At 50.1% G+C, this 26,454-nt stretch overlaps 2 protein-coding genes across 17 annotated transcripts; both read left to right on the top strand.

Annotated features, from left to right (window-relative positions):
- The first annotated feature begins 7,825 nt into the window (after positions 1-7,825).
- On the top strand, positions 7,826-14,709 carry LOC100838676 (RNA-binding protein 10). Of its 16 annotated transcripts, none has more exons than XM_024459565.1 (12): positions 7,826-8,042; positions 9,113-9,218; positions 9,305-9,368; positions 9,665-9,710; positions 9,805-9,896; positions 10,000-10,146; positions 10,317-10,571; positions 10,874-11,079; positions 11,870-12,097; positions 12,535-13,078; positions 13,902-14,378; positions 14,474-14,709. In XM_024459565.1, the coding sequence occupies exons 1-10, from the start codon at positions 7,957-7,959 to the stop codon at positions 12,631-12,633; spliced, it is 1,329 nt and encodes a 442-aa protein (XP_024315333.1). In that variant the 5' UTR covers positions 7,826-7,956; the 3' UTR covers positions 12,634-13,078; positions 13,902-14,378; positions 14,474-14,709. The 16 variants fall into 16 exon arrangements, with proteins under 16 accessions (XP_024315333.1, XP_024315334.1, XP_024315335.1 ...); XM_024459566.1 differs by having other exon boundaries at positions 12,535-12,696; positions 13,785-14,378; XM_024459567.1 differs by having other exon boundaries at positions 12,535-12,696.
- A 6,732-nt stretch (positions 14,710-21,441) lies between these two features.
- On the top strand, positions 21,442-25,921 carry LOC100838979 (LRR receptor-like serine/threonine-protein kinase). Its single transcript, XM_014899761.2, has 2 exons — positions 21,442-24,937; positions 25,019-25,921. Exons 1-2 carry the CDS (start codon positions 22,018-22,020, stop codon positions 25,489-25,491), a joined length of 3,393 nt encoding a protein of 1,130 aa, XP_014755247.1. The 5' UTR covers positions 21,442-22,017; the 3' UTR covers positions 25,492-25,921.
- Positions 25,922-26,454: the final 533 nt, after the last annotated feature.

A 26,454-nucleotide genomic window follows, 5' to 3' on the forward strand; every position in this document is an offset into this window, starting at 1 on the left:
CTCAACGAGAAATAACTTTTTAAGAGCAGAAATAAAAATCCACCGACAAATAGATCATATGAAGAAACAAAAAAACATATAAATTTGCTGGGCCAGGTGCCTGCTCGAACCAACCCCGGTCCTCCGCGTGACACGTCCACCGGGACGTGTTCGCGTGATACACAAATTACGTCCGAGAATTTTTAAAAAGTTGATTTTCTGGTAAAACTCGGCCGTCCAGGCCTTTCCAGACGAGAGCCTCCGGTTCGGGGAGCCTGTGGATGGGCCGTGGGCGGCCACACGCGACGCATGCCCCTGAGGCGGCAGAGGCCAGAAGCCACGGTTCACTTTGCGGGCTACTAGAACAAGAGGATGTCCCGCCGACGTGGCAAAAGCTGTTGCCGCCAGCTGGCACCCAGAGGCATGCAAATGCAACGACTATTAAATGTTTGGTCGGCGCAAACCACGTATAGTACTCCTATGACTATGAGAGTATATGACGTGGCGACCGATCGATCGGCCAATCGCGCCCCAAGGCTCCAAGAGTCAATTTGGCCAACCGGTACACAACCGTTTGAAAGAGCCTGCTGCACAAACCAAGTGGGTGAAAGCCACGCGGGCCGGGGCCGGTGCACCAGAAAAACGAGAAGTAGTACCACACAGGTGCGTGCGACCGAGGCCCGTTGAACCGTCGCGCTCCCGTCGATCCTGGGCCTTGCGCACCGACCAACCCCCCTTGGACGACGACCCGTACTCCCGCCAGAGACCACGCACGTCGGTCCACTTGATTAAAATTAAATCCAGTCAGCATCGCGTATCCAGTAATCCAGGAACACGAAACGACAGGGTACAAAGACTGGACCGGATAACGTAGGCCCGGCCCCTTGTGCGACTCGCGAGCTGGCCAGCTCGGCTCGTGTGGCCGGTGCTGCGCGTCCTGGCCGAGGCTCGCCTTCGCCGAGTCGCCGTTCGCCACGGACACCCTTTCTTTTCTTCCGAGACAAGCCCACGAGCACCTTCGGAGACGCGGCCGCGACGTACGTGCGCCATCGGGCTGTCCGCGCCTGGCTAGCTCTGCGCACGCATATTCCCCGGTGTGCAACTGTCGAACGATAGCATACCAGGCTACCAGCGGTGTTGGCCGGTGGCACGCACGAGCAGTACGTGCTACGTACGTCGTCACACTGTACAATAGCTGCTGCTGGACTACTGGACCGGCCGTCCGGTCGACTTCCGTCCAATTCGATCGATTCAATATTTCTACTCATCCACCGACCGAGAGAAAGAGAGTCCATCACCGAGTCCTCCTCTCCTCTTCCCCTAGATGGTCACGTTCATGTCGCCGTCGCGCGGCTGGCCCCGGAGTCAGTCACCGAGGTGAATACTTTTCAATTTCACGACGTACGTAGGCACATGGCACGTACTAGTACGTTGCGGTTACTCAATTGGAGCTGTTGCACCCGTACCGATAATTTCTCTTCCCGCGTCATCGGATCGGAGCTGTTGCACCTGTGCCGATAATTAGGGGTGTTCCTAATTATTTAGGACGAAGATCTGATTTCATCTAAAACGAAATTAAACCCGACGAAGCGATCCTCCCGAGTCCTCTGTCGGTCGAATAGTTTTTTTTTTAGAGCATGTCGGCGAATAGTTAGACAGTTTGTTTGGAAATTTCCAGCGCAAGGAAGACACAAAAGAAGAACCCCGGTCCTTCACTGAAAGCAGCTTTAGTTTCCCCATCGATGGCTGCGAGCACCTACATACCTTTAAGCTTCCATGCATGATCCGGCCTTTACTTGCACCAGAACAGCCGAGAGAACGCAGGATCGCCAAAAGGGCAGGCAAAAGCCCTCTCGATCGATCCGGCATCATCAATCCAGTGCTAGCCGTATAATTCTGATGCTACTTATCTTTAGTTTGTTAGCTATTAGCGAATAAGGGGGGTCATGCAGCGTGTGATATGTGCACGTCTTGACCCAATCTTTCTTCCCGTTCGTAGTGTAGATGGCTGCGTCCGATTCTATCGTGGGATGGCATGAAATAAGGAGTCGTGGCGCACAGGGTGGGCACGCCGAGACGCTATGGGATGGCATGGCTATTGCTCGGTCAAGTCGATCCATGTTTTCTGTTTTTCAGTTGTAACAGCTACGGCTGAGGTAAATCAGAAAAGTCGCAAACGTTACGTGGCGCAAAAACTCTCCTAGTGTCCACTTCGTGTGTGTGAGTGAACTTGCAGAAGATAGCCGAGCGAATTGTTTTTCAATCGAGTGAGTTTGAGAGTTGGCAACTACAATTGGTATCAGAGCTCTGATCAGGTTCTGGTGATCTCTGATGTCGAACACTCAAGGCGATCGGTCGGTTTCCCGGTCTGTGACTCCGCCGCGATCACGAACTCTGAGTCATGGCCGGAGCCACGGGAGGCGACGCGATGGCCAGGTCATGGTGCAGCAAGAGGTGGTGCGTGAGGTGAGCGGCAGCGGCGCGATCACCTTCCCCATGCTCACGCGCACCAATTACTCGGACTGGGCAATCCTCATGCGGGTCCAAATGCAAGGAGCCGGCCTCTAGGAGGCCGTGGAAGGAGAGGAGATTTCGGCGCGGCAGGCATTCGGTGGATCTTGCGCTCGGTGCCGCCCGAGATGATGCGCGTCGTTGCCGCTAAGGACAACGCGCATGACGCCTGGAACACGGTCAAGTTGATGCGCGCCGGCGTGGAACGCGTCCGCGAGGCCAAAGCCCAGAAGCTGCGCAAGGAGTACGAAAACCTCGCTTTCAAGAACGGCGAGTCCATCGAAGATTTTGCGCTGAGGCTGTCCGGGCTAGTAACTGACCTGCAGCAGGTCGGGGACGACATCACGGAGGAGAAGGCCGTGAAGAAGCTCCTTCGTGTCTTGCCGCCGAGAATCAAACCAGTGGCGGTCGCGATGGAGTCCTGCCTGGATCTCTCGAGCATGTCCATCGAGGAACTCTCAGGCCGGCTTTCTGCCGCCGAGGATGGGCTCGAAGTGGAGCTGGAGGTGGGCGGCAAACTACTGCTCACCGAGGAGCAGTGGATGGCGCGCCAACATCACCGTGATGGTGGCGGCAGCTCCTCGACGGAGGCGACAAGGCGCGCGGCAGCAACAAGGCGAAGCCGAAAGGCAAGACTGCCGGCGGCGCGAGCGACTCCGACGACAAAGGCAAGGCACCAAAGAAGGGCAAGTGCCACAACTGTGGCATTTACGGACACTGGGCGAAAGAGTTCCGTAAGCCGCGGCGCCAGTGGCAAGAGGAAGCTGTGAACTTGACCCATGCGCAGGAGGACGAGCCGGCCCTGCTGCTTGCTGTCTCCGGCGACGACATGGTGCACTTGGAGGGCTCGGGGATCAGGGTGCTTGATCTGCCCATGCCGAATGCCGCGCTCACCGTGCACGGGGGAACGTGGCGTGCTCAGCAGTGACCGGCGAGCGCTTGTTTCTGAACGAGGAACGCGTTGTGCCGGTGCCATGCGAGATCGTTGGTTCCTGGACACCGGCGCGAGTAATCACATGACTGGAAATCGCGCGATGTTCGCCGGCTCGACGAATCGGTAAAAGGTACGGTGAAGTTTGGTGATGGATCACTAGTTGAAATTCATGATCGTGATTCTGTGCTTGTTGATTGCAAGAATGCAGAGCGTCGCATCTTGACTGAGGTGTACTGGATACCTTGGCTGCGAAGCAATATCATCAGCCTTGGGCAGCTTGATGAGATTGGTGTGAAGACCGTGATAGAGGATGGGGAGCTGTGTCTGTTTGATCAGAGGCGGCGCCTGCTCGCATAGGTCAGGCGTATGAAGAACTGGCTGTACTCGGTGACACTCAAGTTGGGTGTACCGGTATGCCTACTGGCGCGTGGGGAGGACCTGGTGTGGCGGTGGCATGCGCGATATGGCCACCTCCATTTCCGGGCTCTACACGATCTCGGAGCAAAGGGAATGGTGCGCGGATTACCAGTGATCCAACGCATTGAGCAATTCTGCGAGGGTTGTTCCATGGCGAAGCAGTCTCGCAAGCCATTCCCCGGCAGCACCTCGTACCGAGCAGAAGAGAAATTGGAGCTGTGGCATGGTGACCTATGTGGACCGATCACACCAGTTTCTGCAGGGGGCAACAGATATTTTCTGCTGATAGTTGATGACTGCAGCAGATACATGTGGCTTGAGGTGCTGAAGACCAATGATGAGGCATTCAGGTTCTTCAAGAAGGTGAAGGCGCTAGCTGAAACTGAATCATCGTTGAAGCTGAAGGCGTTAAGAACCGATCGAGGTGGAGAATTCATATCCACCGAGTTCGCCAAGTACTGTGAGGAGCATGGAGTCCGGCGACACACCACTGTGCCATATTCACCCTAGCAGAACGAGGTGGTTGAGCGGCGAAACCGTACCGTTGTCGAGATGGCAAGAAGGCTGCTGAAGAGCATGAAGGTGCCCAACTCATTCTGGGCAGAGGCTGTGAAGACAGCAGTACATATTCTCAATCGATCGCCAACTAGAAGCTTAGCAGGAATGACACCATACGAAGTGTGGCATAAGAAGACACCCAATGTGTCATATTTGTGCACGTTTGGGTGTGTGGCTCATGTGAAAAATATTGGGCCAGGTGTGAAGAAGCTCGACGATCGATCCGTGCCAATGGTGTTTATTGGGTATGAAGAGGGGTCCAAAGCCTACCGTGTTTACAATCCAGAGACACACAAGGTCAGTGTGACAAGAGATGTTGTGTTTGAGGAGAACAAGTGTTGGAACTGGAAGAAGACAGGAGTGGCAAGTGAAGCAATGGAGGAGTTGAGGGTCGAGTATTATGCTGAACCTGCCGCAGCTTCTGCCGTGGCAGAACGATCTCCAGTTCCCCCATCGCCTGCCGCGGCAGAAAAACCAGCGTCGCCAACAAACTCTGCCGCAACTTCTGCCGCGGCAGAGGAACGAGCCTCTCCAGCAACAAATTCTGCCGCGGCAGAACCAGCCGACGGATCCCCTGATCTGCACCCAATGGAGACACGTGGACGGAGAGGCATCTTTATGCCAAACAAGAGGTACACTGATGATGAGTATGTGTTGAGGTCACAATGCTTATTGGCAGCAGAAGAGCCAGCTAGTGTTGAGTTGGCACTGCATGAAGATTCATGGCGCAAGGCTATGGAGGAGGAAATGGATGCAATCCAGTCGAATGGGACATGGGAATTGGCATCTCTTCCTGAAGGCCACCGAGCTATTGGCTTGAAATGGGTCTTCAAAGTGAAATGAGATGCAGCTGGAAACATTGTGAAGCAGAAGGCGAGGCTAGTGGCGAAGGGATATGCACAGAAACAAGGCATTGACTTTGATGAAGTTTTTGCTCCGGTTGCTAGAATGGAGACTGTGCGTGTTCTGCTGGCACTTGCTGCTCATTCAGGCTGAGAGGTTCACCACATGGATGTTAAATCTGCCTTCCTGAATGGTGATCTCGTTGAGGAGGTGTATGTGCATCAGCCAGCTGGTTTCGTTGATGGGGAGAACAGCAGCAAAGTTCTGAGGTTGCACAAGGCTCTGTATGGATTGCGTCAGGCGCCCAGGGCATGGAATGCCAAGCTTCATCAGACTCTAGTTTCATTGGGGTTTGAGCAATGTCCATTAGAGCATGCTCTGTACCGAAGGGGAGACGTTGACAACTTCTTATTGGTTGGCGTCTACATTGATGATTTAATTATCACCGGTACCTGCACTTCAGAGGTTCAACTGTTCAAAAAGGAGATGGGGAAGATGTTTCAGATGAGTGACTTGGGTCTGCTGAGCTATTACTTGGGGATCGAAGTTAAGCAAGAGAAGGGCCAGATCACAATCTGCCAGGCGAGCTATGCTCGAAAGATTCTAGAACTGGCAGGCATGGAGAGTTGTAACCCATGTCACACCCCGATGGAAAACCGGCTGAAACTGAGTAAAACTCAGGCTGGAGATCCAGTGGACGCGACAAGGTACAGAAGTGTCATCGGCAGTCTGAGATACCTTGTGAACACTTGTCCAGACATTGCTCACGCTGTTGGTATAGCAAGTAGATTCATGGAGGCACCTGGGTCAACTCATTGGACAACAGTGAAGCAACTTTTAAGGTATATCCGACGCTGGGTTATGGGTGCTGCACAAGAAGAGTTCCATGACTTCAGAACTCGTTGGGTATAGCGACGGTGATCTTGCGGATGATACTGATGATCGCAAGAGCACTACAGGCGTTACTTTCTTCCTTGGTGACAGTGTTGTAACTTGGGCCTCACAGAAGCAGAAGATAGTGGCACTTTTTTCATGTGAGGCTAAGTATATTGCAGCAGCGACAGTAGCGTGTCAGGGGGTGTGGTTAGCTCGCCTGCTCGCAGAGATGAAAGGCTCAGAGGCTGCAAAGTTCAGGCTGCTTATGGATAACAAGTCAGCGATTGCATTGTGCAAGAACCCTGTGTTCCATGATAGGAGTAAGCGCATAGACACCAAGTTTCACTACATTCGTCAGTGCATGGAGGAAGCAAGGTTGAGGTTGATCACATCGGTACTCTCGACCAGAAGGCAGACATACTCACCAAGGCACTCGGGCGCGTTCGTTTCGTTGAGATGAGAACTCAGCTCGGTGTGATTGAGGTGAAGCCGGTGCATCAGAATTAGGGGGTGAAATGTTAGCCGTATAATTCTGTTGCTACTTATCTTTAGTTTGTTAGCTATTAGCGAATAAGGGGGGCCATGCAGCGTGTGATATGTGCACGTCTTGACCCGTTCTTTCTTCCCGTTCGTAGTGTAGATGGCTGCGCCCGATTTTATCGTGGGATGGCACGAAACAAGGAGTCGTGGCGCACAGGGTGGACACGCCGAGACGCTATGGGATGGCATGGCTATTGCTCGATCAAGTCGATTCATGTTTTCTGTTTTTCAGTTGTAACAGCTACGGCTGAGGGAATAAAAAGAAAAATCAGAAAAATCACAAACGTTAAGCGGCGCAAAAACTCTCCTGGTGTCCACTTCGGTGTGTGTGAGAGTGAACTTGCAGAAGATAGCTGAGCGATTTGTTTTTCAACCGAGTGAGTTTGAGAGTTGGCAACTACGTCCAGAAGCTGATACTCGATATCGACAGACAACACCGAACTTCCGAGAGTCCTGCTGAACACGTACGTGAGGCTAGCTACTAAAGTTGACAAGCGTTCTTTTTAAAGAGAAAGAAAGTTGACAAGCACCGGATGGAGCACGCACGTGCTGGCTGACTTACACGTATATATGTGCATGCACCGGCCGGCGCCGTGGTGGCGTCTCGACGCTACTAGCACGCGTGCTCCAGCCCTCTCCGCGAGGCAATCCACGTGGGCTCCCATAGGCTCAATTGTCCTTTGATCACAGTACAGTACGCTGGTTCATGGCTCCATGCCAATGTGCAACCAGGTGCCGACCGTGGAGAGAAGGGCCAACCAAACTTGCTCTGCCTCATCCTGGATGACGGCTTCCAGAGTTTGCAGGATGGAGGAATGCATGCATTGGACGATCTTCTGGTGCTAGATGACGACCTTTCGAGTTTGCTTGTTCGTCCGAACTGGCTCGTGCGTCTCACAAGTTTTGGCTCTTTTGCCCTGTCTCGGCGGGAGAGAGCTGAACTGACGAAGGAAGCGGCGACGTCATTGGAGGGTGCGACGTCTGACGGCACCAGCTGGCCAAACGGTGGAGCGTGGAGCTAGCGGCATTCGAATTTTTTGTCCGCGCTGTTCGAGCAAAAAAAATAATAATCAGCGATTAATTGGGCTTGGCCCATTGCTCTAGTTCGAAAACAAAGCCCAGAAAAGCTCGTATTCCTTCCAAGCGCTACTACGTTGCGATGGCCATCCGAAACCACACAACCAGAAACCATCTGGTACCATTTTTTCGGCCCATTAAACTGCTCCGGCGAGGCGAAGACGTTGGGGAACCGGCGCGGCGCGCGGCAAGCACGAGCGCTCCTCCGGGGAACGGAGGCGATGGAAGGGAGCGGCGGCGAGCCTGGGACGGAGAGCAGCGCCGGGTTCGAGTGGGACGCGGACTCCCAGCTCTACTACCACGCCAGGTTCCCCTCGTGTCCCGTACGTACGGTTTAGCTTCTGATTCCAAAGCTCCGACACCTGGCGTTTACCCGCGTCGGGAGCAGCCGATGTTTCTTGAATCCTTAATGTTATGGAATTTTGTACTAGGAGCTTAACAGCCGTGAATTTTGATGCTAATGGGATTATTTTGTTTGAGAACGTGTAGTAGTGACTAGTTAGTGAATAGGTGTTGCAAGTTACTACTGTATCAAATTTGACGGTAGCAGGGTATCATCAATTGCTGTCTGAATCCAGATTACTTGCGATTCCTCGATTTGTTGGTTAAATATGTGTCACGTTTTTTTACGTGAATCTGTACATGTATCTGCTGTTATGCAATTGGGACATGATTGGGGATCGGATCCCTCTTGCCCATGTGGTTAATTGGGCCAGCCTGAAAGGATTTTATGGTGCATCGTAATTGTTCATTTGTACTCCCTCTGTCCCATATTAAACTGTACGAAATCAGCGACACTCAATATGGGACGGAGGGAGTAGTATAAGGGAGGAGGGCTACTTATGGGGAGAAGAGGGCAGAGGGACTTCTTATCGTATCCCTCCATACATTGTGACCGGAGAAATCTCTGAGTTGAGGGTATAGTCGTGCTTGTTTTTGTGTACAGAATGGTATGTTAATCATTTGAAGTGTGCTAAGTTAAACAAAATCATATGGAGTGTGCTTTAAGTTTAGGATATCATCGTAACCACCCTGGGGGCCTTTGACTGAGGAAATGCATCATCCCTTTATCTATTCCTTGTAGTACATATGGTATTTGACTGAGGAAATAGATCTAGCACTCACTTCATTCTTCAACAGCGAATTTGTTGGTGAAGAATTGTGAGCACAAATAGCTTGTAATTTGCTTGATACTTCGTTGTTCTCATATTCGTATAGCCCAACTATCCAAGATACTTCGTTGTTCTCTTGAGCTTCTCTTCAGCATTTTTTCTAGGCATTAGTTTACTTCACATACATATTTCATTTTGGTTACTAAAGTCACTATATTTTATAAATTTTACTTCTGATATTTACTCAAAAATGTATTATTTTCAGTACTGGGTTTTACCATGACCCTGTAGCTGGCTGGTACTACAGTAGTACAGATGGTCAGTACTACATCTATGAGAATGGAGATTACAAGTTATGGACTTCAGATGTGGTAATTACAAGTTCATTTGGTTCCTCCAAATTTCTTAACCCACCATTGTCTTATGTGATTTTTAAGTCTTATGCATGTTCGAACAGGGCAAGGAACCCAAAGTACATTATCCATGTGATGAAGCTAGCCAAGGTTTTTTAGAATGCACTTGTATGTCTTATTAGTCGATAATGCTCCAACTTTTGAGGACATCCTTTTGTTATGTATCTATATCTTTCGATTAATGTTTTTGGAAAATAAACATGCCATCTTACCTTCAGAACAGTGAAACTAACCGTATTGTGAAAAATGTGAAATGGGACCTGTAGCACATAATTGTAGATTTTGTGTTTTCATTAATATAAAATGGTCCTGACACCTTTCTTCGGAAACAAATTGTAAGAAAGAGAATTGTCTGTAACAGTTGGCACTGGAAAAATAGCGTGACCATTTTCCACGTTTAATAGCAGGTCCGGAACTGGATAGTCCGCAGCAACCCCCGCCATCAGAATGGTTCTTGCATAAAGAATTATCTCTCTCTTGTTCGATGAACATCTCTTTTGCACATCTCTGAATTTTTGCGTTTGATTTGGTTATTTTTATACAGGATGGAGGAAACACTGATCAACATGTATTTATCAGGATACTCTAATATAGAGGTTAACACTGAAAATTTACTTGGAGACTCACAGACCAATGGTTAGTAACTTAGTATGAATTATTGCTGTTCCTCGCACTCTTTTCTTGTATTGCGGGGTGCGGAAGTTTATACTGCCAATCCTGATGAGCTTATGGTTACCAGAGGAAGATAGAAGTGAGGCAGCTGAGAATAAACTTAGTAACTTGGCTCAGGATAATGCACCAGACTCTCTGAATGATGCTACACAGCAGCAAATAGAAGATAAAATGCAAACTGAGAACACAGCTGTACATGAATCTTTAGGGGAAGGTGAGGGGCCATCATGCTAATGTATTCATTTTAGTTGTGTTGTTCTAATCGTGAGTGCCATGGAAGCACTTAGGAAATGCTGGACAACGGCACATATTGTAGTAATGATTATCTGGCGTGTTGTTTGCGCAAGTCTGACTACTATTTTGCCTCGCATATTGTTTCCCCAGAAGAAGAAAAATGGCTTTCTCAGTATGGTCAAGTAGAGAGAGTAAATGATGATATTCCATTGCTTCCAAGCGTCGATCTGTGGGACTGGCATATGGTAACAGAACCTGTCAGCAAAGGTCAACCCATGGCTAGGCTTGTGGGACGTTTAACTAGGGGTTCTAGTAAGCTTCATCCTTCTCTGCCTGCCCGTGGTGGCCTTCTAAGAACTGCTCCTGTAATCGAAGTTCATCTTGATCTTGTACGTGTTTCATCAGGTGAGACTGGATACTTGAATAGGATCCAGAAAGACAAGAAATGCACAATTCTTTTGATACCAAGGCACAGTCAGTTTTCCTTATATATGCAATGTTTCTTTTGCTGGAACTTGAACATAATATGACAAATTTCTTCGCTAAATAGCACTATTTAAGATATAGCTGTGACATCTCTTTTTTTTTGCTTCTGAATCTTGAAATGGCAGAATATTATTTATAGATTTCCACCATTTTATAGTTGAAAATTCTGGGGCCTAAAACTCCATGCACTGCTCACAAGTACTCGCTTATCCTATTATCAGGGAAGTTGTACAGGTTAAGGAACCCAAGCAGGAAACACTTGGCTTCTTTATCAGCATATGATTCTTCCAATCCAACAAAAGATTGGGGTTTTCCTGACATATATGCTACTAACAACAATTCACGTAAGCTGTCAACTGCACATTGCCAGCCTGAAGTTATTGATGAATCTTCTATCGGTACAAGTGTTTCAGCTGCTAGTGGCAAGGCAAGTTAAGGTTTAGCTGATTTCACTCATTGCCATTTGCGAAAGTATTATCTAGCCTGTTGCTTTTCCAACAATTTACTGAAAGCTAAACCTGTCTATAATTGTATGCCTTCTATGCTATGTTCCCTTTTCAAGGACTTAAAGTTGCTGTTGATAACGTTTCAACTTTGTGTTATTCTCATCTTGTTAGTGAATTTGAATTATGCAACCTATTGGTTTGGTATCTCATGATAAATTGGAGATCATATTATTCAAAGCAACAGTAAAAATGTAGAGAAAATTTAAAGGCTAGACTAGCGGAAGCGGATATGCTTCTCTGTCTAGTGTGTACTATTCCTTGGCAACAGTGTGAATAGCCAACACTAAACTAAAGGGGGTTGGATAGACAGTGATTTATTTATTTATTATAATATGCTTTTGCATTAAATTAAAATTATATTGACATCAGTGTATGGCTTGCGTACATTATGTAGACCTGATTCTGGGCATTGTAAACAATGTGTAGGCAGTGTTTTGTAAAGTGTTCCTGATATTGCTTCAAAAAACTATTTTGTGCCCTCTTGTTGTGCCAAAATACATGTTTCTAATCAGTTCTAAAATAACATGTTTTTAGTTTTAATTAAAATCATGGTCTACAGTATCTCGGAGTACTGCTTTTGTTGAACAGTTTCCTTATACGGCTATATTTTTATTTTCTGTCGGAAGTAACAAATTAAAGCATCAGTACTTAATTAATTACTGATGTTCTTGACATCAGCAATATTCTGAGATTTTTTTAATATATTTGTAGGAGTATAAGATAAATACTTATAGGGACAGGGCTGCTGAGAGAAGGATCCTGCACCGTGGCTTAGGGATAGGACCTGGGCAGAAACAAAGTAATGTCATCAGTTCCGATGAATATGGGGAAACAATCGAGACCATGGACTCAATGGGAGCTGCACCAGTTGATATGAACTTCCGTTCCAGTGGTTTGAAGTCTGCCAAGAGAATCATGGAGAATATGGGCTGGAAGGAAGTATGTGCCTATCTTATCTGCACTGTTAGTCTTGCTATATGCCTTTGCATTTAGGATTGATTTTTTTTTTCTCTCAAAGCATCGGAAGTACAATGAGTGAATAAACCCGTCTCTTATTCTGTGTATATAGTTTTGTGTCAACACTAGCTCCCTAAAATCTCATTACATCAGGAGACATATCAACCATAAATGTTACATATTACCTGCAGTTATTGCATCTCTGTGACTGAGTATTTGTCTTCTACTCTTGGTGCTAATATACGTTTTCTGGACCAAGGGTAATAAACAATTAATATGTTTAATACTTGGTCGAGGATGTTTTTCTTTGATCAGGTTCTTATAGAAAAACAGGGCAAAACATTGATCGGTATTCTATTTCTTACAATAAATAATTGACTTTCCTATTGATGTTCTTTCATTTTGTCAAACTTGTATAGGGAGAGGCCCTTGGTAAAAGCAGACAGGGTATTGTGGAACCCATACATCCTGCCATCAACAAACATGGTGCTGGTTTGGGATGGAATCAAACCCGCTGAGATGTTTTTGATCTCTGAAACCTCATCATGGTGATTTCAATGCATGTTTTGTGGCTTCTGGAGGTAAATGCATACTGCATCACATAAGATAATTTGTATCACCCGCTAAGATTCAAATTTATATTTTCATTAGTTTGTGTAGCTTCTCTCACACAATTAAAAAATGGCCAATTCATACTTAGGAGCCCTATGCTAATCATATTTCGACATGAAAATGCACTAAACTGTTGCCTATGAACGTGCCAAAACATGGTGCCGTTGATTCAGGCATAACTTCTTCTATGCAAGATATGATGTAACGGTCTCATGCTCATCATGGCAATTCAGACCTTTCAGAGGATGTTATATTACCAGTAGAGGTTTTGCTTCCTACATATGTTTTATCTATCTCAAGCATCTGGGAAACCTGTTGTGTACCTGAAGTTATCTGAATTTTCTCAAGAAGGTTAGTTGTTACTTGTTAATGGAGATACAGACCAAGTTGATAGAATGAAAACCATCAGAACTTTCTTAACAACGAAAATTGAAAACAAGCTAACATTGACTTCAGTGTTTTGATTTTGTATGTTTCCGAAGCCCCAACATACTGCATAACTGTAACACTGTTGAGTGTAAGCGATATCGTATTTTTTGAGGGATTTTCCTTTGTTCCTGAGTTCTGCAATTGCTGATGTGCTGTCTCAAATTACAGCAATTCTATTGCTCACATTCAGACTATACATTGCGCATGCCTCATCGTATACACAGTAAATTGTATGGCTTTTTTCAATCTACTTGGTAACATAAAGCTTACATATTTGAAGAGTGGATCCTGTTATGGCTTGTTATTTTTTTCTTGTTAATCTGTTGGTTGATAAAATGTGCAACGACTTGGAATTGCTCTCTGTAACTCTTTGTATTTGTTTCTTTGCCTGCAGTGTGGTGAAAATGCTCTTTAGCCTATTGATATTTGAATGACATGAGTTTCTTAGGTGTTGCCTAGAGTAGATGCAATCATTTTGTACTTTTGAGATGCTAGGAATGCCAGAACATATGTTTGTTTTGGAAGTAGCTGTATACTTTGGATTTTTGCTTCATTTTGCTTGATGCCATTTGACCTTGATATGGAGCATATGTAGTGTGGTCATCATGTCTCATAATCATCAATGCAGAACATTAGTTAGCTTCATTTAAATGCTGGAGTCGAACCTTTTGATGTGGCTCTTGCACAACGTAACTGCGAGAGCATTTGAGATCTAATAGGACTCCGCACTTCCTGCTGTGCGTAGTGTACCTTGGACAGCAAGTCTCTTTCAGCCCCATAGAAGCATTCAAGCATACTGAAAAGTAAAGTCAGTCTTCCTTGGGAGCAATTAACAATATAATTTTTTTGGGAGGAAGCTGGAGCTACTGATTATGTGCAAGCAAGGTATATGTACTGCATATGATAAACGAAATTGCTATGATAAAAGGGGGTGAGATCACAAAGAGAAGGGAGGGAAGAAAAGGGTGGTCAGGACTTGGGACAATTATTATATGTATGCTTTTGGCCTAATTGCTTTCTAGGGCGGAAAGAAATCAAAGGGCTCAATTCCACCAGCCTGAAAACCCGGGCACTGCTCCCAATATGATTCTCTAATGACAATTAGTACTACTATTATCTTGGTGTACTAATCACTGATATGGCCGGTTCAACTGCTCAAGTGCAACTTGTCCCCAAACCAACTCTGACGTCGGTTCAGACTATCATTTGAATCCATAATGATGTACGTCACTGCATAGTTCAACGTCACTACCACTGTACCAGCATCCTTTGTCGCTGAGTCCCACCATTCCTTATGTGACTGTGTTGCTCTTGCAGGTACCAGCGGGAACTGGAAATCGGTACACTATATGAATGTGAAGGCGTCAGATTGTAAACAAAAGAGTAGAGTTTATTAGCGGGTACTGCTTTAGTGTCTTTAATATAAGTATTCATGAGTATTCCATAACCTATAAATTGATTATCTAGTTCGATATGTAAATATACCATTTGATCTGATGGTCCAAATCTCTGTATTTACTCTTCTGCTAATGGTGTGAGTTGATCTGTAGTCCCACCCTGAGCTCATGAAATTGATTCACTCTTACGATGCCACAACAAAGAAGGGATCAATCGATCATGTGAAACTGCAGAGGAACGGGATAAACAAAACAACCCAACGAACTTCTTCGATCTTCATGGTGTGCCAGATAAGCTATATCCCATCGTTCTACGTAAGGGCCTCGTTGCAGGTAAGACACATAACTGTTATCCTAGTATACTCAAAATCAAATTAGTGCATTCTTGCACTTGAATTGTTATAAGGTTGAGTTTAGATGTATTTGTATGTGGCTTCACGAGTTGCACGCTTGCACCCTTGCTCTTTGTTATTCCTACTAGGAACACCCAGACCCATTTTTTGACATTAAAATGTAAGAGATGCGCGATTGCATTCCGACAATTATATAAATTTATATATTTGTTTTCACAAAATGAGACACCAGAATGCCACCTTTGGGTTTGAACTATGCTTGGCAGCCAGCTTACCTCTTGGTTCTCCGCCCATTCCGACAATTATATAGATTTATATATTTGTTTTTATATTTGTTTTCACAAAATGAGACACCAGAATGCGACCTATGAGGTTGAACTATGCTGGGCAGCCAACTTACCTCGTTGGACTGACCACCCAAGTGAGCTTGGTTCTCTGCCCAGACCCATTAAGAGCTTCTTTCATTAAAAAGAATTCCTTAAGGGTCTATTTGATTCGCAAAACTTTCCTTTAGAACTACATGCAAAGTTGTCCGTATGAATAGAAGAACCTAGTTCCAAACCTGCAAATCAAAAAGTTTTGTATAGAATCCTCCTAACTTTTTATGGATTTTCTTTGGATCAAAGAGGGCCCTAAGAATTTTGGAGGATTATACTCCACATAGAGCTTGTTTGGCATGCAGAATTGAAATTCGTAGTGCCATAACATTCAGCTCCTAGCAAGCACTGTACAGTACTCCTATATATCTTTTTCTACCCTGGATTCCTGGGCTACAAATATGTGTCGAACTTTGACCGTGGTCTCACCGTTTTCCGCAAGCAAGCATCAAACATGCATGCATGGCAGTGACGAACTCTGTTGCAGGTTCCATCGGGAACGTAACACCTTAGCCGTGTCAAATCATTGGCACTGTTATCGTCTCGACAGGAACAGATGCATCACGATTTCTCATGGCAGGTCTTACTAGCAATACAGTACTCCTGTCCGAAACGACAGCGGCTTGCTCGTGCCTCGTCCATGCAAAAAAGAAAGAAACAGCTTCCAATCCCATCCAAATCGGGTCGCTCTGGCCGAGGAGGAGAGGTGGCGCAAGTCCCGCCGAGACCCAGCCACAATTAACTGACCGTAAGATTAACTTTCCCCTGTATGGAAGGAACCAAAGAAGAAGAGAGCTTCTTGTCAAGGGCCCTGCCAACTTGCCAGGGTAACACCCAATAAAATCCTGGCCCTAATCCAAGCCATTGGCCATTGCTGCGTGTTGCAACTCTCTGGAGCCATGGTTCACAGGTGATTAGGTGAAGTGCATTCTCTTCTTTTCATGTGGAGACCAGACCAGAGCAAAGGTATTCTTCTTGCGTTTTGCCTGCCTTGGCCTCAGTCACAACTCACAAGCCCACAAGCCTGCAAATAATGGCACATCACTAGCTAGGGCACTGGCTGATGATGCTTGTTTATGGCTAATTGTTGCATGCTCACACTTGGTCTTAGTAATTGCCTGGAGCTAATCAAATGGAGCCTAGCTAGTAAAATTTACAAGCACCATCTCCTCGTGACATGACCCTGCCTATCCACCCCTCTTATCCTAGCTAGTGACTTGTTTTCTTCTTGTCTTTAGCCCATCCATGTGCCCCTACCACCCCCACCCCCTCATGCCTAGATGCTGTCCTTGCCCCCCCTATCCCTCTCACGCGCTCCCTCCGTGTCTTACCGACACCACTTAACTAAAGCAATCTTTGCTCCTGTGTATAATTGTGGCTTGCAGGTTTCTTCAAACATTGATGCTCAATTACCAAAATTCGTTTTCTCCTTCTTAATAAAAAATATCTGCTACTTCAAAAGTTCATCCCCATGTATGACTGAATAAACTCAAAGAAAGTTGTTTTAATTTTAGTCACTCAATTAAGGAGTGCAAAAGATTTTGTCAAAAAAAGTATGGCAGGTTTAAAAAGCTACTACTACTTTTTATTTAAAAAATCTCATAGATACCGCTGGGGAATCAGTGCCACCCAATTTTCAGGGATTCTCTTCCTCTGTTCTAGGTGCTACCCACACCCATTTCATGCCATGTGTTCTTTCAGGTTTCCTGGATTTTGTGGAACTATCTGCAGTTGTCCTTTTAAGATCCAAGTAGACATCAATCCATACCTCAACTTGCTCTCTTTATTTGCCAAGATTTGAAGTTTGTACAAACAATGGATTGGCATCCTGGCATGGGAAATTATTGAGCAGATGCTGTCATGCGGCAAGCAACTGAAAGAGTCCACTGTCTCACGAGTCACGTGATCCATTGATCGCTTCAGTTTTATCTGCTCACCCCTTTCTTTTGTTTAAAAATGTCTAGGAGAAAGATCATATTGTGATTCTGTTCAGCGATAGGATTAGATCCTGCAGATCTGCTCACTCTTAATTTCAACAAGCAAGTTCCATGCGAAACTTCAAATCTTGTCAATTGGTCAACAAACTTGGCTGTGCTATACATATATGGTAGTATTTTTTTCTTTCGAAAAAACGCAAAGCTTCCGTCTCGCATTGATAGAAAGAATATAATTACAAGTTCAAGAAAAAGGCCGATACAACCGAGCACTCAAGACAACACCACAACCAACGGTTGCTGGACAAACATTACAACCGACGCAACCTAACAATCATCAGCCTAAATGCCACCCACACAAGTGCAGGACACAACAAACCTACCAAACCTACGCCACCGGAGTAGAGAATCCAACTATGTAAAGAAGGCAAAGTTGTGCCACTCCCGCTTTGAAGAGGATGGCAAGTCCAAGGCGTTGCGGACCACTGGCCTCAATACAACATGGTGTAGAAGTTCCGAAACCGCCAATCGCCTTTCGCACTCTGAACACTGCACTGCCACACATCACCGCACCCCTTGCCAGAAGCAACGTGGACCTGCAACCACCAGTTGAAACTCGTCGAGTGCGCCCATGCGACCAAGACATCGCAACATAAGATCCTCCGCAATCCTCTACCCATGCCACCCAAGGTAGTCACACTAGCATGTTGACGAAGCAACCATGACTTGCCCGCCAGAGCCAAGACGTGTGCCACCCACATGCACACCAACCAAGGGTCAGACCACCAAGAACAACGCCTCCAACGAGGAAGCGACGTCAATGCCGCCGCCATTGTCTGATCTTCCCACATCTGAGTTTTCACCTGGGGACTAAACCGTGGGGGTTGGGGTGAATCGAGGCTCCTCGACAACGCCACCAAGGAGGAAACGACGCCCAAGGGCGCCGCCGTCGTCGGCACCAACATAAGTCAGGCAAAGCTTTCGCCCGAAGCACCACGACCACTCACACATGGGCGACCTTCCCGCAAGGACCCAGCAGCAAACTCATCGTATTATCAGCAACCATGCTAGTTCGAGAACCTGGTGGGCTCGCCATCCTGCCACCAGAGGCCACCACATGCCGCACGGCAAGGTCAACAAGGACCAACCACGACACCATCTCCTAAAGGAGCTGGCCGCCGCAATAGAAAAGCCTGCAGCGTGGAATGCTCCACCGGCGCACACAGCAACACCCATGAAAATGGGTGCCACCGGATACTGGCCAAGGCGCACCTCACATCAACCAGCGAGATGCAGCCGCTCCCAGCATCAGGCCACCAGCCAACGCCCTCCTCCGATCGGACGCCGGACCAACCCACGGAGCTAGCTTTGCCGGCCACTGCATCAAGCACACCTCTGACAGCCCTGCCAACACTTGTATCTCGTCGGCCACCAAAGGAACAAGCACAACCAAAGCTTGTGCCTTTATAGTTGATGACCGCAGGGACCCTCCTCAAACACAAGGATCTGGACCATGGACGCTGGACAAGAAAGCAGCACGTCCAGAGCACCGCCGCAACAGCAAGCAGCGGGCTTCGGTCCACTGCACCGGCGTGCAGCAGCAGGCCGTGGCACGCAGCCACCAAGGACGCCGGCAGCCTGCCAACCTGCGGGCCGCCAAGCCTGCATCCACGCCGTCGTCAGCCCGCAGCGAACATCCGCGCGGCGCCAAGATCGAGGGGTGAAAGAGCAGCGAGCACCCGTGGCGTCAAAATCCTGGCGAGAGAGGCACGAGACCTGAGGTGGAAGGTAGGGGAGGAGGAAGAGGTGGTCAGAAGACCCGCCGCCGCTCACCACCGAGATGCACCGTCCCCATCCAACGCCGCCGCCAACCGCAATGTAGAGCAGCGCGAGGGAAGAGGGCGCGGGAGAGGACCTACCGCCGAGCAGCGCAGGGGTGAGGCCGCGGGAGAGGTCCCGCCGCCGTCACCGGCCGGCCGCCGGCGACGGCAGCGAGGGGCGCAAGGAGGGAGGCGGCGCCTAGGGCTTGGGCAGATGGGGGTCGCGGCTCACGAGACGTTTCATATAGTATGAACATAATTAAAATAGACAAACTGAACGGTAAGCAGAACCTGCCCTCATAGTCTGGTAGATCTAGAGCATGGTGTGGTGAAAACTTTGGGAGCTACTGTGCATGGGTTAATGATTAGTCCGTTAAGCTCAATTGCTATGAGCCTATGACAGCACAAAGTAGTTAATGCTGCAATTTCTTTTTTTCCATTCCCTTTCATCATCCATGTAAAAACTGACCAGCTTTTCACACCAGATGCCAGCTTTGAGCTTCACTACATGTCGATGAATCATTACTCGACACATTAGCTCTGCCAACATGCTTGTGAACTAAGGTTACCCACAGTAATATTTTTCTGCTCTCAGATGAACTGAACCAAGCAGAGGTTTTTACACAGCTTTCACAGTAAAAAGTTATCTGAACCTTGCCCTCGTATCTATGCATGCAGTAACACTATTCTTTCCTGTGGGAAAAGAACAGAAAAGCATGCTGTTCTTTTTGTTTAATCAGGTAATACAACTTACTATGCATTCCATTGCCTGCCCCAAAACCCAAATGGAAGCCCTAATTCCAATGTAAATACTCTGCAAGTTCCACTCATTGGAATTACCTTCCACGGGATTAGAGGTGCTGTGCCCTGGTTAATTAGGACTGCCCATTTACCAATGGGAATTTGGACTGAGGGGGGAGGGTAGATCTAGATCTGTGAGCCTGCAAAATTTTCAGTACGTTGCCAGCAATTTTCTAACCTTGTGCTAATGGCGTCTTCCTCGCAATTAACACAAAGTACAGGAAAGGCAGGGCGATGCTACTATTTTAACTAGAGTAGCTGCTACTTGACGGTGAAAAGTAGCAGTAGATCTCATCTACTAACCCAGAGCATGTGCTGCCCTCCATTAGAGGGTGTAGATTAGACCTATCCCTTTTGTTTAACTTTAACCTGCAGAGCAGACAGCCACTGCAAGAAAGAGCTACACCAGTACATTTCAATATGATTTTTTTACTGCATGGTATAAGCTGCTCCTCCTGGGTGTCATGTGTTGCACCAGCTGTAATGCATGCTGCCCTTGTTTTTTCTTTACCCCTTTTCACCTTTCGTTAATTTCAACCCTTGGAGATTCTTGCTCTGGTTGTTAGCTTGCACATGCCATGATCACAACTCATGCCCTCTCTGGAGCGCAGGAGTAGGAAAAAACCCAGAGAATTACAATGTCTTGGATCTTGCACTCTTGCAGAAAACAGCCACATGAATTACTGAGAGCGGGCCTTTGGATGCTCCATTGAAAAAATACAGAAATTCTGAGGTTCGTGTTATTTGATTTGGTACAGAGAGAGAATGCCCATTTGAACTATCCATTTTTTCCCCAGGAGAACTGAGATCTAGTTTCAAGTTTTTTTAAAAAAAACATTGCATCGTACAAAACTGTTGTGCAATTATGTTGTCCAAATGATCGAAATTTATAAGGAGCGAACGATCGTGCTTATAGGATACCTAAAGTCACTCCTTTTACTTGAATATATGAACTTCTGCTTTGTTCCACCGAGACCTGGAAGGAGTGTGCGTGCATTGTTTGGTACTGGTTTTCAGCCAGTTTTCCTCGTTAACTGACCAATATTTTACCTAATGAGAAGATAAAGCTCCAGGGATATCAGTTTTCAGCTAGATTTCGTCGTTAAAGGGTCACTTCTTATTCTGAAATAGGAGCCCCGGAAGCCTCGCCGTCTCTTTTACGCAGCGTCAAAGACATGCAGTTACAATTTCTCCTCCGAAGGAACCGATTCTGCATGGACTGTTGCATTTCCGAGATATTCTTGCACGCTGCTTGCGGCCGGTTTACCAATCGCAAATTTCAGTTTCCTTGGCGTTTCATGATGAACCGTTTTCACTGCCTTTAGCAAAACTCGCCTTCATCATGGTGTGTTGCTGGTGCACCGCCAATGTCATGCCCTTTCCATGAAGTTACCAAAAATGAAATCAATCAGCCTCTCTCATCAAGCAGTTAGTCGTTGGGGGCAAGCTGTGGCTTCTCGGCCCTGCTCATAAAATTTCAAATACCAGATCAAGCCTGCAAATCCTCTAATCACCAACCGTAATAAACAACTTGGCGAAGTAAATGCAACGCAGTGGATGTGATACTTAAACTAAACTAAACTAAACTAAGCTAAGCACAATACGGAAGGACAGCCGGACAGGGAGTGGCCTGACCCAACCGGTGGCCTTGGATCCGGAGATTCTGCAGACACACATGACACACACCCTCCTCTATTAGTACCACTTTACAATGTCAGCGGTCCACAGATCCTTTGTTTAGTGCTGCTTGCTGCCACCTAATCCGCCATTTCCTTGCTTGTTTTGCTGCTGCCCGCGCCATGGCCATATAAAATTTGCACCCATGGCGACCTGCGTGACCCCCTCTCTCTCTTCCTCAGTTCCTCTGCCTTTGCTAAGCTAAACCTGGACAACAAGCCACCTAAAAGTGGAGCGTAGCAAGACACAATGTTGTTATCTACTACTCCTGCATAGCCGTCCAACACAAGCTAAGGGACCAAGATTTGCTTCTCCATCATCGTGTTGTGAGTTGCGACACGCCAACATGTCCTAGCCAGCCGAATTCTACAGCACCACCTCATCTCTCCTGAATCTCTCTCCCACTTTGCTCTTCTTGCACACTGGAGCTGGACACCTACAGCCAGCAGAAGAGAGTGCAGCAGTGTCGAGTGTAGCTCGATCGAGTGCTCTGCTTGCTGGCATGAGCGGCGCCGGCGGCAGGCACGCGGCGGCAGCGCCGCGGCTACTGTTTCTTCTTCTCTGCTGCACGGTGTTCACGGGCTGCATGCGCGGCGCGCAGGCCGTGGACGCGCAGGGCTCGGCGCTCCTGGCATGGAAGCGCACGCTAACCGGCGCCGGCGCAAGCAGCGCTCTCGCCGACTGGAACCCATCGGCGGCATCCCCATGCCGATGGACGGGCATATCCTGCAATGCCAACGGCGAGGTGACCTCCCTAACCCTGCAGACCACCAACCTCCTCGGCCCCGTCCCATCCGACCTCTCCGCCATGGCCGCCACACTAACCACCCTCATCCTCTCCGGCGCCAACCTCACCGGCCCAATCCCTCCAACCCTCTTCCCCTCCCTCCCTTCCCTCTCCACCCTCGACCTCAGCAACAACGCGCTCACGGGCACCATCCCTGCCACGCTCTGCCGTCCTGGAAGCAAGCTCGAGACGCTCGTCATCAACTCCAACCGCCTCGAAGGCCCCATCCCGGACGCCATCGGCAACCTGACGAGCCTCCGTGACCTCGTCATCTTCGACAACCAGCTCGACGGCGCCATCCCGGCTTCCATCGGCCAGATGTCCAGCCTCGAGGTGCTCCGCGCCGGCGGCAACAAGAACCTCCAGGGCGCGCTCCCCGCCGAGATCGGCAACTGCTCCAAGCTCACCATGCTGGGCCTCGCCGAGACCAGTATCTCCGGCCCGCTGCCGCCCACCCTCGGCGAGCTCCAGAATCTCGAGACGCTAGCCATTTACACGGCGCTGCTGTCCGGCCCGATCCCGCCGGAGCTCGGCGAGTGTAGCAGCCTCCAGAACATCTACCTCTACGAGAACTCCCTCTCGGGCTCCATCCCGCCGCAGCTCGGGAAGCTCGGGAAGCTCAAGAGCTTACTCCTATGGCAGAACAATTTGGTCGGCGTCATCCCGCCAGAGCTGGGCAACTGCACGGCGCTCAACGTGGTCGACCTGTCCATGAACGGCATCACGGGGCACATTCCGGCCACGCTCGGCAACCTGGCGGGGCTTCAGGAGCTCCAGCTGAGCGTGAACAAGGTGTCCGGCCCGATCCCGCCGGAGCTCGGCAACTGCGGCAACCTCACGGACCTCGAGCTCGACAACAACGCGCTCACGGGCGCCATCCCCGCGGCCATCGGCAAGCTCTCCTCCCTCCGGATGCTCTACCTCTGGGCCAACCAGCTGTCCGGCACCATCCCCACGGAGATCGGCGGGCTCGTGGCGCTCGAGTCGCTCGACCTCTCGCAGAACGCGCTCACGGGCGCCATCCCGGGCTCCGTCTTCTCCAAGCTCCCGAAGCTCTCCAAGCTCCTGCTCATCGACAATGCCCTTTCCGGGGAGATCCCGCCGGAGATCGGCGACTGCGCGTCGCTGGTGCGCTTCAGGGCCAGCGGCAACCACCTGGCGGGAAAGATCCCGCCGCAGATCGGGAAGCTCGCGCGGCTCAGCTTCCTCGACCTCGGCGCCAACCGGCTCTCCGGCGCCGTCCCCGCCGAGATCGCTGGGTGCCGGAACCTCACCTTCGTCGACCTCCACGGCAACGCCATTACCGGAGCTCTCCCTCAGGGGATTTTCAAGTCGATGCCGTCGCTGCAGTACCTCGATCTCTCCTACAACGGGATCACCGGGAAGATTCCGCCGGAGATCGGGACGCTCGGCTCGCTCACGAAGCTGGTGCTGGGGGGGAACCGGCTCTCCGGCCCGATCCCGCCGGAGATCGGCTCGTGCGCGCGGCTCCAGCTGCTGGACCTCGGCGGGAACTCGCTCTCGGGGGCGATACCGGGGAGCATCGGCAGGATCGCGGGGCTGGAGATCGGGCTCAACCTCAGCTGCAACCAGCTAACGGGCGCCATGCCCAAGGAGCTCGCGGGGCTGGCCCGGCTCGGCGTGCTCGACGTGTCCCACAACGCGCTCTCCGGGGACCTCCAGCTGCTGTCGGGGCTCCAGAACCTCGTCGCGCTCAACGTCTCCTTCAACAACTTCTCCGGCCGGGCACCCGAGACAGCCTTCTTCGCCAGGCTGCCCACCAGCGACGTCGAGGGGAACCCGGCGCTGTGTCTCTCCCGGTGCCCGGGCGATGCCGATGCCGCTGGTGAGCGCGCACGGTACGCCGCTCGCGTCGCGACCGCCGTGCTGCTCGCCGCTCTCGTGTCGCTGCTCGCCGCCGCCGCGGTGCTGGTGCTCCACCGGCGCCGGAGAAGAGGGTTGGTTCTCGGCGGGGAGGAGGACGGCGGGAAGGACGGCGAGATGGCGCCGCCGTGGGACGTGACGCTGTACCAGAAGCTGGAGATCAGCGTGGGCGACGTGGCCCGCAGCCTGACCCCCGCCAACGTGATCGGGCAAGGGTGGTCCGGCTCCGTGTACCGCGCGAGCATCCCTTCTACTTCTTCCTCCAACGTGAGCACCGTCATCGCCGTGAAGAAGTTCCGGTCGTCGCGCGACGAGGCGGCGGCGGCGGTCGCGGAGGCGTTCGCGTGCGAGGTCGGCGTGCTGCCACGCGTCCGCCACCGCAACATCGTGCGGCTCCTGGGCTGGGCCACCAACAGCCGCCGCGCGCGCCTCCTCTTCTATGACTACCTCCCCAACGGCACCCTCGGCGGCCTTCTTCACGGCGGCAGCGGCAATGGTGCCGCCGTGGCCGTGGTGGAGTGGGAGGTGCGGCTGTCGATCGCCGTGGGCGTGGCCGAGGGCCTCGCCTACCTCCACCACGACTGCGTGCCGCCCATCCTCCACCGCGACGTGAAAGCCGACAACATCCTCCTCGGCGACCGCTACGAGGCCTGCCTCGCCGACTTCGGCCTCGCCCGCCCCGCCGCCGACGACGCTGCCCACAGCTCCTCCCCTCCCCCCTTCGCCGGCTCCTACGGCTACATCGCCCCCGGTAACTCCAAAAACCCCTGTCAATCATTCTGTCAGCCAAGTTGGCTGCGTTCTGAATCGTTGTGATGGATGTGGAACGCAGAGTACGGGTGCATGGGGAAGATCACGACGAAGAGCGACGTGTACAGCTACGGGGTGGTGCTGCTGGAGGCGATCACGGGGCGGCGGCCGGCGGGGGAGGCGGCCTTCGGGGAAGGGCGGAGCGTGGTGCAGTGGGTGCGGGAACACCTGCACCGGAAGCGGGACCCGGCCGAGGTGGTGGACCCGCGGCTGCAGGGGCGGCCGGACACGCAGGTGCAGGAGATGCTGCAGGCGCTCGGGATCGCGCTGCTCTGCGCCAGCCCGCGCCCCGAGGACAGGCCCACCATGAAGGACGTCGCCGCGCTGCTCCGCGGCCTCCGCCACGACGACGGCGCCGGCGGGGCAGACGCCAGGAAGACGAGCGCGAGCTGGGCCGAGCAGCCGAGGCGGGCCGTGGAGTGGGCCAAACCCACGCCGCTCCCCCTCCCGGCCCATTCTAGCTCTTCGGCCTACTCGACCACCGGGAGCGTGTAGCCTTAGGGTAAGATCCAAACGGATCCTAAACGTAGCACTGTGGCTGTGGCCCATGACACGGCGTCGGCGAGCGGCGGTGGAGCTGTCGCCGGCCCCGCCGCCAAGAAGCCTCCAGGAAGGACGCGTCGTGTGGAAAGATACGAGGCGAGGTGGGGGTCGAACCGCAAGACGCCAACAGCGAAGCAATAATTCCTGCTACTCTTTCGTGTATGTACATTGCACCATAGGCCATAGCCAGCCGCGTGATGCAGACAATTCATCGCATCTCATTCTCATCTGGGTCATGTATGAATGAATCCAATGTACGATGATCATGGTGCCGCTCCACATTCTGATTGCCGTGCTCTGCTTACATGTGCCGGCCGGCCCCCGCTCGTGTTGGCTAGCTACCTGGTACATGGACTGTTTCAGAGCTGTGGGGCTTGTTGAACACTCGTTGGCTCACCAGATCCGTGAATGAACCAGCTGAACCACGTGCTTATAAGTGGGCCTGCTTGTCACCTGCGACGTCAGCGTACGACCGACCCGACCCCTTTCCTTTTGAGAGAAGTGCACGTATCCTTCAAACGGGTCAGGGGCGGGTCGGATTCTGTGACGGCAATGTTCCCAGCACCCATGAGCCTTCAGGATTGAGATCGCATGCATCTCCCAGCATTCCTAAACCCGGACCAAATTTCCTTGACTCTCGGGCACTAAAAAAAGACACGTGGAATACTCTCGCAATCCATTTGGCAAAGAGGGCATTGAGAGAAATTTCACATATGCCTATTTGCTAGCACAGCAAAGCAGGGGATTGCATCAACAAGTGACCGCCAACAATGGATCTTTATCTTGGCCGGTACCTTGAGGGACCATAAAATCTTCCAAACCGGACTCCCATACATGCTCTGTGGCGAAGCTTCCTTCCATGCTGGTGATCACCACTCCAAATGATAGGCAGATCGAACCGCAAAAGCTGCTGTC

This window comes from Brachypodium distachyon, chromosome 2 (assembly GCF_000005505.3).
Source record: "Brachypodium distachyon strain Bd21 chromosome 2, Brachypodium_distachyon_v3.0, whole genome shotgun sequence".
Lineage (NCBI taxonomy): Eukaryota > Viridiplantae > Streptophyta > Magnoliopsida > Poales > Poaceae > Brachypodium > Brachypodium distachyon.